The sequence below is a fragment of the Myxocyprinus asiaticus genome, chromosome 20 (genome assembly GCF_019703515.2).
Source record: "Myxocyprinus asiaticus isolate MX2 ecotype Aquarium Trade chromosome 20, UBuf_Myxa_2, whole genome shotgun sequence".
NCBI classification, from domain to species: Eukaryota; Metazoa; Chordata; class Actinopteri; order Cypriniformes; family Catostomidae; genus Myxocyprinus; species Myxocyprinus asiaticus.
Genome location: NC_059363.1, coordinates 35616465 through 35630108, shown reverse-complemented (window position 1 = coordinate 35630108; position 13644 = coordinate 35616465). Strand labels below are relative to the sequence as shown.

Here is a 13644-nt window from a genome sequence, read left to right as displayed (position 1 = left end):
GTATATTTCTTTACATTCACATACCCAAGTATGGTGGCATAGAAGGCTTTGTGACTGAGGAATGATAATGGGGGTTCAGGGGTATCCCCTGAGAGAAAATTTAGAAAATGTAAAAGTCTGAATGCACCATTTTTATATTTGTATTAAAGTGAGAAAGACTAGTCTACCAACTAGTAATTTTATTGTCTTTCCTTTCCTGTGATGACATCTGAATAATTTTCACAAAATTAGAACAGAAATCTATTTGTTTATTATTAAAGGCTCATAACATGCTAATAAATAAAGCTAAATTTAGAAGGAAAAAAGTTATCCTCTAAAGGCGATTTGGAACCACATTAACTTATGCAGTGCCTCATGTCTACTTGCATGCAGGAAAAAGAGGCAATGTTTGTGGAGCGGGACAGGGCATAAATAAAGCGTGTTTGGTGAAAAAATATTCAACAATACGGCACAGAAAAATCAGAGCTGGCGTATACAGCACTGTTTTGTCGCTCTGCTCACTAGAGATAATGAGTTGGTGCAACTGTCCTCATGAAGTCTTGCGGTCTGGATGGAATGAATCTGGGGTCCAAACCCGGGCCATGGTGATCGGCGTAGCCTAATCGTTAGCAACTTCATACAGTCTGAGAAAGCCGAACTGCTTTCGTTTTAGCAACTGTTCGTCTGTTCGTCTAGACCTGTTTGTCTAGATGTAGAACAAAGCCTAAATATGAAATTACTCGAAAGCTTATCGTGGATTTTTTTATCACGATAAATATCAAGATTGTTTTATCGCCCAGCCCTAGTACAAACACTTATTTATTATACATTAGTATCTACTCCAATCTAAAAAAAAATTAGGTTACACTTTACAATAAGGTTACACTTGTTAACATTAGTTAGTCAACATGAACTAACAATGAACAATACTTTTACAGTATTTATTAATGTTAGTTAATGTTAATTTCAATATACGAATTGATTTTAAAAATCAAAAGTTGCATTTGTTAACATTAGTTAATGCACTATGAACTAACAATGAACAATTTCTTTTATTTTTTATTAACTAACATTAACAAAGATTAATAAACACTTTAAAAAATATATTGTTAATTGTTTGTTCATGATACCTAATGCATTAACTAATGGAACATTATAGTAAAGTGTTACCCATTTTTAATGTCATTTGTAAGCTTTTTAAGTGAACTATACAGTAGCCATTCTGGGGTGCGTTTCTGATACAACATCGTAGGTCACTGCTTAACCAACATAGTATGATGCATCGTTGGAGAAATTAACTAGCTAGTCACGACTGTTTCCCGAAACCTTAGAAGCTATGTCAGACATCCATCGTTCGAACCATGTTGGTTCAACAATATAGAGCTGTCATTATTGACGTTACGAAGGGGGTGGAGTAATAACTTCCGCAAATATTAAATTGTAAGAGCTCATATACACGTACACCAGAAAGCCGTTTAATGTGAGAAAGCTGATGAAGACATAAAAGCTGCATGCACTGCAATAGTGGGGTTTCCCTTTACATCAGACTTCAGTGTTCCCCCGATGCGCTTGAGCACATACCCACATGCACACTCTTTTAAACCATATAAACGGCACTTCTGCGTTAACATAAACACATAGTTGTGTCCTCTGACAGAAACCGTGTGTGATAAAGCACTTTCTCTTTACAGCCTTTAATCGCTTAATGGCGGCATTCAGGTTTACGTAATGTTTCATAACGCCGCTTTCTGCAAAACCCCAGAATAAGTTGTTTTCTTAAATGCATGTAAACGTGGTGAAAGTGTTGACAGAATGAACAAAATATATGGAATGAAAGACATAGAAGCCTTGGCGACGACAAATGATGTCCACACAGCAGACTAACCAGGAACAATGCTTCTAACCACAGGTGAAGAGCTGTAGTTTCAACCACACAACATTGCAATGCTGTTTGCAGATGTTCGTTGGAAGTACAGTTTCAGGAAACAACAAATCGTTGGACAAAATGTGATGTTGCAACCATAGTTGTCTAACAATACTTTTGGGAAACACACCTCTGACAAGTCATTAAATATGACAATTTAAAAAGCAGTTGTAACTAGTGAGATAATAAATGTTACTAATAACATGTGGAGTAGACACTAGTGCCTCGTAAATAAGGATTTAATAAATATGTGCTAGTAAACTAGAATAGATAGTAGTCACTATTGCAACAAGTACTAGTAACTAATGAATGTTTAAAGTTGTGTTTGAAAAAGATTCTATACTGTATTGCAATGCATTCTAGTCGGAAGTGAATGGTTGATATCTAAACCACAGATCCCAAAAGAATTCAATGGATTAGCAGTAACTATGGAATAGTTACTTGTCACTGCTGGAATAGTGACTAGTTGCAAAGGAATAAGTACTAGTTTATATGATTAAGTACTAGTAAAATAGTCACTATTGGAATACTTACTAGTAACTGAAAATAAGTACCACTAACATAAAAATAGATACTAGTAAGCTTTAAGAAATAAATGTCAAAAGTGCTTGCCATAATCTTTTACACTTACAGTTGACTTTTGACATTAACTCTATGGACAGAACTCTGTTAACACACGTTGGTCACTGTGATGTCTGCTCGATGTGTGCGTTTACGTCCAACAGTGCAGTTTTTTTTGTTGTTTTTTTTATCGCTTAACTGTAAAACATTGCTTAAACATTTACAATCGGATGTAAGAACAACATTAAGCAGATGTTTTTGTGACCTTTATTATTTAAAATGCATATTAATCTGCTCTTTTTAAGATGTTTATAAGATGTTTTTACACTAATTCAACATACAGTACGAGAAACATAAGAACACGTGTTCGTAAACAAATGTAATACATCAGAGACTAATTGTTTATGTTGTAGAATTACTCATTTGTAAGTTGGTTTGGATAAAAGCCTCTGTTGAATGAGTAAATATAAACATGATGTTTAAAATGCATCTCGGCAACGTAGGATACGTACATGCTTACTGGGTAGCACTACAAATAAGAGCTAATGGTTAGTTTGGTAACTAATTGTTTGGAATGTTTGCAATTATTTGTAAATAATTCAGTGAACAGGTCAGCAAGTTTTGACCTCAAACAAACCATCAAACAGTAGGGGGATGTAAAAATGAGTGCTGAGAAATTGCATTTTGTTTTCTGTGGTTCGCAGAAACACTATGAGGAATATGATGGTTTTGTCATCCTGCACGGCACAGATACTATGGCTTACACTGCATCTGCCTTATCCTTCATGTGTGAGAACCTTGGAAAACCTGTCATCCTCACAGGCTCACAGGTAAAGCACCTTAACCATTATTGTATTCATAGTATTTTAATCATTTAGTTTTTCAGATGGAGTTGGTTGTGATGTTATAGCTTACAAAATAATTCTTATTTCCAGACTCCACCTCATTTGTATAGATGAGGTGAACTAATTATTAACTTAATTATTAACCCAATCATTAACTTTTAGCAGCCATTAAAACTACGGGTTATTTTCTTTACTTAGAACTTGACAACCATCTTGTATGTGTCAGGTGCCCATCTATGAGATGAGGAATGATGGTAGGGATAACCTCTTGGGGGCGCTGTTGATAGCAGGACAGTTTGTTATCCCTGAGGTGAGTGAGGCTGTTTTTCTAAGTGATAGATGCCCTTGTAGCACATACACATGCAGAACATGCAAGATACCCTCAATAAGTATAGAGTTCAACAATAAGGACTGTTTTCTGCTTGCCAAGTTAGGCCAATAGTTCAGAGTTCTATATGCTCTGCTGATATTTTCACTGGCCCAATCACAAAAAATGTACATTTACATTTGATACGTTTTAGTTTAAGCAACACATTTTTTTGTTTAAAATAAATGTTTTGTTTTTTTTTCATTACAGAAAAGCTACATAAAATAATTGTTTAGATTTTTAATAATTTATTAGTTTATAAAGTTAAAATATGTCATGCTATTAAAAATTGAATAATATAAAACTATTAATACATTATTAAAGTGATTACATTTAATAATTTAATAATAGTTGTCTGCTTCCAATGGTATAATAAATCATTCTTATAATTGTAACTAAATCAATTTTACCATGATCGATCATGCTACATAACTTTACCATGTTCATGTTCACGAGTCATATTTAAATGAGCAGAATTTGCCACAACAATGATCAGTGATTACACAAAACCCAAATTTACAAGGCATAGAAACACATGTGCGTGATCATTAAATGTAAGACGAAGCGCAGCACTTCCGTTGCATCCACTGGCCCAAACTCTCTCACATATTTTGGTATATTAACAAAGTATTTTTTAACACTCCTCAATTTATCCAGGATCAGATAAATTAGGGATCCATCAGTCTCTGTCATGAATTGAATTGTACAGTACACATAAATCTTGCAGTATATTTTGTTTCTGCCTTAGTCATATTAAGCTGTTCAGACTGCTGAGTCTTTTGTTAAAACAGAGTGACGTATGTACAGACTGTGTAAAAGCATAACCACCTGTACACCACCCTTCAAACAAGCCAGGACAAGTTCAGTCAGCCCGTGATGTGGCATTTCAATAAGGCCTGACACACAACTAACATAACTAGAAACTGAGGAAAAGTAACATAAAGCAAAAAGAATTTAAAAGACGTATATATAATGAATAAAAGGCTGTTTGAATTGACCGAGGAAGAAGGAGACACATCTTTCTCCCTTTCTTTCTTCACAGGTTTGCCTTTATTTTCATCATAAGCTGTACAGGGGCAACCGTGTCACCAAAGTGGATGCTGGAAGCTTTAACGCATTTTCGTCACCAAACCTGCCACCATTAGCCAATGCTGAAGTCGACATTAAAAGTAATTCCAGTTCTGCCAACATTAATGCACTCTCCCAGTCAGAATTGTGTCTATTACTATATTGATGCAATTGGAAACCTATTATGGGGAACAACAATGGTTGGCTATATATATATATATATATATATATATATATATATATATATATATATATATATATATATATATATATATATCCAAATTGGGCATAGATGGCCAAAAATTAATCACTGAGCTGTTGCCAAATATTTTTTTTATTTTTTTATTTTTTTAATTTAAATTGATAATATATCATTTAAGAGGGAAAGTGGATATTTTAGGTGCTGGAACTGGTCACCATTACTTTTTTACTGTCTTTAAAAAATATATATATTTTTTTTTGCAGTTCAAAAGGCAATCTGCAGTTTGAAAAAAAAAAATGTTCGTTAAAAGTACAAATAATCCATTTAGCCTCTCAATTAATATGAGATCATAAAAATGGCATGTATAATAATTATACACAAATAACAAACAAATGTGGTTTAAAATACTTTTTAGATTGATTATAACAAATTACACTGCTGGATACTGTATGAAATTTCAGCTTGAAAATTCATACATACATAATGAGTATTTTTATTTGTTTTTACTGTTTAGTTAACTGGGACACTGTGTGGCGAGCAAATACAACCACCAAATTCACTGTCAACACACAACTGAACCGCAATGTGGGCCTCTTGCGGCTCTTTCCAGGGATCACTGCTGATACAGTAAGGCTGTGTGGTAATGTCTGCTTTATGCCACATATTTTTATCAACTTTCAAATGATAGGAGGAGAGAGGGGAGAACGGGATCAGGATTGGCAGAAACCAGATTCAAACTAATGTTGCCCACATGACCCCCTTAAAATATCTGGAAACAATCTAATTACATTGTTTATTTCGCACTGTAACATGATAGACTATGCAATTAGTTCTCAAACTGTGGTCCTTGAGTTGATTGGCTGAATAAAAAAAAAGAAAAACAAAGTGATTATTTTTGTAAATAGTAAATAGCACTTCCCACACAACCCGGCTATTTGTACTAAAAATTTTCAGGTGGAACCAGACACAACCACAACCCAATACAGCACATTTGTAGAGATGAGATATATAAGCCATGTGATGAAGAAAAAACAATGATGTTTTTTCTTCATCTTCGTCTGAGTAGTATAATAAATATTCTGCATTTGGATCCACACTTTCTCACCACATTATGGATCCAGCAGAACTGATTGAGAGATTGTCACAAGGGTCCACTTCTGCAGCTGAGTACTGCCTTAAATTCTGGAGTCTGGCCACCCAATTGAACTGGTGTGAGAGATCCCTCAGAACTATGTTCTGGTTGGGACTCAATGGCCGGGTGAGGAGACTGGTCCCTTTGGACTGTGATTGTCTGTCTCTTCAGGATTTTATCTCTAAAATCGTAAGGATAGACCTTCTGCTCTCAGAGGTTCTGGAGACCCCCTTGACACTTTCGGCCATGGAGGCCAATCCCATGCTGCAGTCTTCCACGGCCTCACCCTCCAGGCCTTCCATGGCCAACGAGCCAACACCCGCGCCTGCCACGGCCAACGAGCCAACGCCTGCACCTACCACAGCCAACGAGCCAGTTTTTGAAGCCTCGTCCGTCCCAGAGCCAGATTTACAAGCCTCGTCCATCCCAGAGCCAGCTTTCATGCCCGCTCCAGCCCTTGGTGGGGGGCACTATGGCTCCAGTGGTCTCCGAGCTCCCTTCAGCGAAGACCACTTTCTCCCCAGCCTCGGTGGTCCTGGAGACTTCCTTCATCGAGCCTCTCATGGCTCCACCCCTCGAGCCTCCCATGGCTCTGCCTTCCTTCATCGAGCCTCCCATGGCTCTGCCTTCCGATTCTCCCACAGCTGTGCTCATGGCTATCCGGAAGCGGAAGAGAAGAAGGGCTCCTACTCCCCAGGCATTGCCTGTGCTCATGACCATGGAGGTCGTTCCCCTATCACTGCCCGTGCTCATGACCACGGAGGTCATTCCCCTGTCACTGCCCATGCTCACGACCATGGAGGTCATTCCCCCGTCAATGTTTCCCAGTCACTGACAGCACTCCTGGCCATGGTGACTCCACCCTCGGAGTCTTCCAGCGGCTCCGCCTGCTCCGCCTCAACAAATCCTCTTCCAGGAAATAAATTCCCTGCTCCTCCTGCGGCTCTGCCCGCTCCACCTTCGGCTCCACTTCCTGAGACTCAAATCCCCGAACCAACTGTGGCTCCACCTCCTGACCCAGTCCCTGCCCTGTGGTTGCCTCCCAGGCCTCCTGACCCAGTACCTGCCCTGTGGCCGCCTCCCAGGCCTCCTGACCCAGTCCCTGCCCTGTGGCCGCCTCCCTGGCCTCCTGATCGTCCGCAGGCTCCTCACTGGCCTCATGATCATCCTACGGATTCTTCCTGGTCTGCTTGGCCCTGCCTTCCTTCCCATTCACCTTTGGGCACCAGGAGTGGGGAGTGGGGGGGGGGGGGGTGGAGTTCAACTGCCTTGTGTTTTTCTCTCACCATCAGTTCATTTTCAGTGACTGTTTAGTTTTCCCCTTGTTCATAAACGACATTTCCTAGTATGCACCTTTCTGATTACACTCACCTGCCCTTCATCTTCCACAGTTGTTCCCTCATTATTCATCTGTGTATAAATATCCTCTGGTTTCCTTCACTCATTGTCGGTTCTTGTTTGTCTGTTTGTTATCACGTTAGTGTTTAAATGTTACTTACATATTTAGCCAGCAAACCGCTGTTGCGTTTTTGATTTCCCTTTTGCCTAGTGCTTTGTTTTCATCATTGTTTCTTCATTTCTTCTGAGTAGCATATTACATATTCTGCGTTTGGATCCACACTCTCTCATCTCATCCTTCCCAGTAGCGTGACAATATTGAGCTACACTTAAGCTACACATACATATGTATTTTCTCAGGCACTAATTAAGTCTAAATAGACTTACAGAATTTCAGTAGTACACCCAAATGTCAAAAGCCAAATCATACTGTTACACTTGCTGTAGTTTACTTCCAGGTTGTTTCTTTATCAAATAGCAATGTCAAATGAAAATCAAGACGATCACTGAAAAAACAGTGCCACCTTGAGTAACAAATAACATATATAATATGTATGTGTTCACGCATATGGAATACTGATACTTCACCACATTGCACAGATAATCTACATGATATAGTAGTCATTTGTATGAATATGGCACTCATTTGTATAGTAATAAACAAAGATATAGATATTCTGTTATAGTAAGCTTAAATTGTATGAATCATAAAAATATGATAGAATTGGAAATATATATTGTGACACTACTACATACGGTTGAAGTCAGAAGTTTACAAACACTTAGGTTAAAGTCATTAAAACTAATTTTTTAACCACTCCACAGATTTAATGTTCGCAAACTATAGTTTTGGCAAGTCATTTAGGACATCTACTTTCTGCGTGATGAGTCATTTTTCCAACAATTGTTTACAGACAGATTGTTTCACTTAAAATTGATCACAATTTTACTTAATCAAAATGCCGCCACGGATGGCTGCCTCGGTGTGTAGCTCTTCAGTTCTTTTGTTGTTTTTGTTTGATTGTCTTGTGTTTAGTAATATTTTTCCAGTCAGTTTTACCAGGGACGAACTGCTGAACATTCGACAGCATATACCAGACAACCTTTTCCCGGTTTTTGAATATTCAGACATTTTGCTGGACATTTTAGTTGAAAGTGCAGCTGTGTTGTTTAAATGTGCTATGAGATGCAGGCGAGGGAGACGAGCAGGCGTGCTGGTCAGGCTCTGTCAGCGTGGCTTTCGAACAGCGCTGCTGAGTATTCATCTAGCGAATCTCCACTCTCTTCCTAACAAAACAGACAAACTACATCTCCTCACCTGTACAAACAAGGACTTTTCAAACTCTGCTGCTTTGTGCTGCACAGAAACCTGGCTGAGTGAAGCCATTCCGGACACCGCGTTACATCTGCCAGGCTTTCAGCTGTTCAGAGCGGATCGCATCGCGGCGTTAACGGGGAAAACGAGAGGCAGTGGAACATGCTTTTACATAAGTGAATGTTGGTGTACAGATGTAACAACATTAAAGAGGATGTACTGTCCTAATATTGAAGCACTCTTTATTAACTGTAAGCCGTTCTACTCGCCGCGGGAGTTTTTCTCGTTTATTCTGGTGAGTGTGCATATCGTGCCAAACGCGTGTGTGAACACAGTGCTGCAACGGCTGACTGATCAAATCACAGACACAGAACAACAATACCCGGACTCAGTTATTATTATTCTTGGAGATTTTAACAAAGCAAACCTCACACGTGAACTGCCCAAATACAAACAGCACATTACATGCCCCACCAGAGACAGGAACATACTGGATTATTGTTACACAACAATAAAGGATGCATATCACTCCTAGAGCAGCTTTGGGACTCTCTGATCACTGTCTGGTTCATCTTCTTCCAACCTACAGGCAGAAATTAAAATCAACCAAGCCAGTAGTAAGGACTGTAAAGAGATGGACCAATGAAGCAGAGCGGGAACTAAAAGCCTGCTTCGATTGCAAGGATTGTTTTTGAGGCTGCAGCCACAGACCTTGACGAGCTCACAGATACTGTTACATCATATATCAGTTTCTGTGGGGATATGTGCATTCCTACTAGGACTTATTTAAAGTTCAACAACGACAAACTGTGGTTTACAGCAGAGCTCAGGCAGCTTCGTCAGGCCAAAGAGGATGCTTACAGGGGTGGGGATAAAGTCTTGTACAATCAGGCCAGGAACACACTGAACAAGGAAATCAGAGTGGCTAAAAGAAGATACTCTGAGAAGCTGAAAAACAAGTTTTCAGCTAAGGACCCTGCATCAGTGTGGAGTGGCATGAAACAACTCACAAATTACAGGACTCCTACCCCCAGCCCTGTGGTGGGCCAACAACTGGCTGACGACCTGAATGTGTTCTACTGCAGATTTGAAAGGCCCAGTCTCACACCCCACACCCCACACCCCACACCCACTCTGACTTTCACTTCACACAAACACCAACACCTCCTGCAACCCCTCTCCTCCTTCCTCCTGCTACTCAACCTGCACTTAAGATCTGTGAAGATGATGTGAGCCGGGTCTTTCGGAAACAAAAGATGAGGAAAGCTTCAGGCCCAGCTGGCGTCTCACCAGTGTGTCTTCGATCCTGTGCTAACCAGCTGGCCCCCATCTTCACACAGATCTTCAATAGATCACTGGAGCACTGTGAAGTCCCATGCTGCTTAAAATGCTCAATCATTATTCCTATCCCAAAGAAACCAAAAATCGCAGGACTTAATGACTACAGAACTTTCGCACTGACGTCTGTGGTCACGAAATCATTTGAGAGACTGGTGTTGGCCCACCTGAAGAACATCACTGGACCCTTTCAAGATCCCCTTCAATTTGCTTATCGAGCAAACAGGTCTGTGGATGATGCAGACAACATGGGAATGCATCATATCCTGCAACATCTGGACAGACCAGGGACATATGCAAGGATCCTTTTTGTGGACTTCAGTTCGGCTTTCAACACCATCATCCCAGCTATACTCCAGAATAAATTACACCAACTCTCTGTTCCCATGTCTATCTGTCAGTGGATTACCAGCTTTCTGACAGACAGGCAGCAACTTGTGAGACAGGGGAAACTCACTTCCAGCACCTGTACAATCAGCACTGGTGCCCCCCAGGGATGTGTGCTCTCCCCACTACTCTTCTCCCTCTACACCAATGACTGCATCGCCAAGGACCCCTCTGTCAAGCTCCTGAAGTTTGCAGACGACACCACTGTCATCGGCCTCATCCGAGATGACGATGAGTCTGCATACAGAAGGGAGGTTGAACAGCTGGCTGTCTGGTGCAGTCAAAACAACTTTGAGCTGAACACGCTCAAAACGGTGGAGATGATTGTGGACTTTAGGAGGAACACCCCAACACTGACTTCTTCAAGTGTAACCATACTTGGCAATAAAGCTGATTCTGATTCTGAATTCCAGTAGGTCAGACATTTACATACACTAAGTTAACTGGTCCATTAAGCAGCTTGGAAAATTCCAGACAATTTTGTCAAGCCTTTAGACAATTAGCCAAAAATAGCCTGTGGATGTATTTTAAGGCCTACCTTCAAACTTAGTGCCTCTTTGCTTGACATCATGGGAAATCAAAAGAAATCAGCCAAGACCTCAGAAAAAATGTGTGGATCTCCACAAGTCTGGTTCATCCTTGGGAGCAATTTCCAATGTCTGAAGGTACCACATTCAACTGTACAAACAATAGTATGCAAGTATAAACACCAGAGGACCACACAGCCATCATACTGCTCAGGAAGGAGACGCATTCTGTCTAGTAGAGATGAATGTAGTTTGGTGTGAAAAGTGCAAATCAATCCCAGAACAACAGCAAAGGACCTTGTGAAGATGCTGGAGGAAACAGGTAGACAAGTATCTATATCCACAGTAAAACGAGTCTTATATCAACATAACCTGAAAGGCTGCTCAGCAAGGAAGAAGCTACTGCTCCAAAACCACCATAAAAAAGCCAGACTACAGTTTGCAAGTGCACATGGGGACAAAGATCTTACTTTTGTCCTCTGGTCTGATGAAACAAATATTTAAATGTTTGACCAAAATTACCATTGTTATGTTTGGAGAAAAAAGGGTGAGGCTTGCAAGCAGAAGAACACCATCTCAACTATGAACCATGGGGGGTGGCAGCATCATGTTGTGGAGGTGTTTTGCTGCAAGAGGGACTGGTGCACTTCACAAAATAGATGGCATCATGAGGAAGGAAAATGATGTGGATATATTGAAGCAACATTTCAAGACATCAGCCAGGAAGTTAAAGCTCGGTCACAAATGGGTCTTCCAAATGGACAGTGACCCCAAGCATACCTTCAAAGTTGTGGCAAAATGGCTTAAGGACAACAAAGTCAAGGTATTGGAGTGGCCGTCACAAAGCTCTGACCTCAATCCGATAGAAAATTTGTGGGCAGAACTGAAAAAATGTGTTTGAGCAAGGAGGCCTACAAACTAACTCAGTTACACCAGTTCTGTCTGGAGTAATGGGCCAAAATTCCAGCAAATTATTGTGAGAAGCTTGTGGAAGGCTACCCAAAATGTTTGACCCAAGTTAAACAATTTAAAGGCAATGCTACCAAATACTAACAAAGTGTACTGTATGTAAACTTCTGACCCACTGGGAATGTGATAAAATAAATAAAAGCTGAAATAAATCATTCTCTACTATTATTCAGACATTTCCCATTCTTAAAATAAAGTAGTGATCCTAACTGACCTAAGACAGGGAATGTTTTCTAAGATTAAATGTCAGGAATTGTGAAAAATTGAGTTTAAATGTATTTGGCTAAGGTGTATGTAAACTTCTGACTTCAACTGTATTTTGTTTACTAAAGCCCCATTACACTTTGCTAATTAATTTTTTTTTTCTATTACATGATTCATAACAGAAAGGTTAAGGAATACTAAAGAAGTGGGGGCATACCTACAAAAAAATGGATGAGGTACAGGAGGTGGAAAGTTCTGGGTCACTTAAGACCTGAGGTATGCATTAAAGGGTTAATTGAGATCTGTTTTATCAGGTCAAAGCCTTCTTGCAGCCCCCTATGGAGGGGATTGTGTTTGAAACCTACGGCAGTGGTAACGCCCCTGACAACCGTACTGACCTGCTGGAGGAGTTCCGGAAAGCGTCCGAGAGAGGACTCATCATGGTCAACTGCACCCAGTGTCTCAGGGGAACGGTCACAACATCTTACGCCACTGGCAAGGTATGGGTGTCTGCTTGTGAATGGACTTATATGGGTGTATTCCGGGAGTGTGTAATCCCTCAATGTTTCCTCTCAGGCTCTGAGTGATGCAGGTTTGGTTGCTGGGTGTGATATGACCCCAGAAGCTGCTCTTTCAAAACTATCCTATGTGCTGGCAAGAAAAGACCTTAGTATACTAGAGAAAAAGAAGGTATTCTGTTTGTGAACATACATTTTAAATCACATTTATTGATGGTGAAATGTGTAAACTCTGCACCACTAGCATCACCAAACTGCAAAAATAACTGTAATGACAAGAATAACTATACAGTAGTGTAGATTATATATAATTTGCACACAGTAAGTAATTTATGTATATTTATGTATAGTAATATAACTATACTGTGCCTACAAGGCAGAAAAAGAATATCGTTAAAGTTTAAGATTTATTGTTTAAGACGTTATTTGTTTTAAGATGCTGAGCCGCAATCTGCGGGGTGAGATGATAGCTGACCTAGAGGGGGCCAAGCTTACTCTCAGCGACAGTCGATTTATTCAGGTTATTGCCAAGTCCCTCAGCATTAGCTGTAAAGAGGTGAGTGGGCTGTAACTTCAATTAAATTCAAGTTTATTTATAAAGCACAATTTAAAACAACAAGTGTTGAACAATGTGCTGTACAGCAGCTGAAATTACACACAAAAACATACAATAAAATAATATTTAAAAGACACCGATACAAAATACAACTCCTAAGGTTGGTTAAAAGCCAGGGAGAAAAGGTACGTCTTCAACTTGGTTTTAAAGTCATATATCATTGAAGCTGTTCTAATGTTAAAGGTAGACCGCAAAAGCACGGTCACCCCTCAGCTTTAGTTTAGACCTAGAAACTGTAAATAGCCACTGATCTGAGGATCTAAGTGATCTCCAGGGATTGTGTGTATGTAAAAGGTCTGCAAGATATGAGGGTGCTGATCCATTAAAGGATTTAAAAACAAATAATAATAACTT

General features: G+C 39.8%; 1 protein-coding gene across 6 annotated transcripts in view; it reads left to right on the top strand.

The window, feature by feature from the left end:
* LOC127411220 (60 kDa lysophospholipase-like) overlaps positions 1–13644 on the top strand; it is a 164278-nt gene that overhangs the window by 120522 nt on the left and 30112 nt on the right. For 5 of the 6 annotated variants that reach the window (XM_051646627.1, XM_051646625.1, XM_051646621.1 and 2 more), the window contains 7 exons: positions 3169–3294; positions 3536–3619; positions 4719–4845; positions 5461–5573; positions 12471–12656; positions 12733–12846; positions 13111–13230. In XM_051646627.1, coding sequence (XP_051502587.1) covers positions 3169–3294; positions 3536–3619; positions 4719–4845; positions 5461–5573; positions 12471–12656; positions 12733–12846; positions 13111–13230 — 870 coding nt within the window. The remainder of the gene's footprint in view (positions 1–3168; positions 3295–3535; positions 3620–4718; positions 4846–5460; positions 5574–12470; positions 12657–12732; positions 12847–13110; positions 13231–13644) is intronic. The other variant, XM_051646624.1, reaches the window with a different exon arrangement.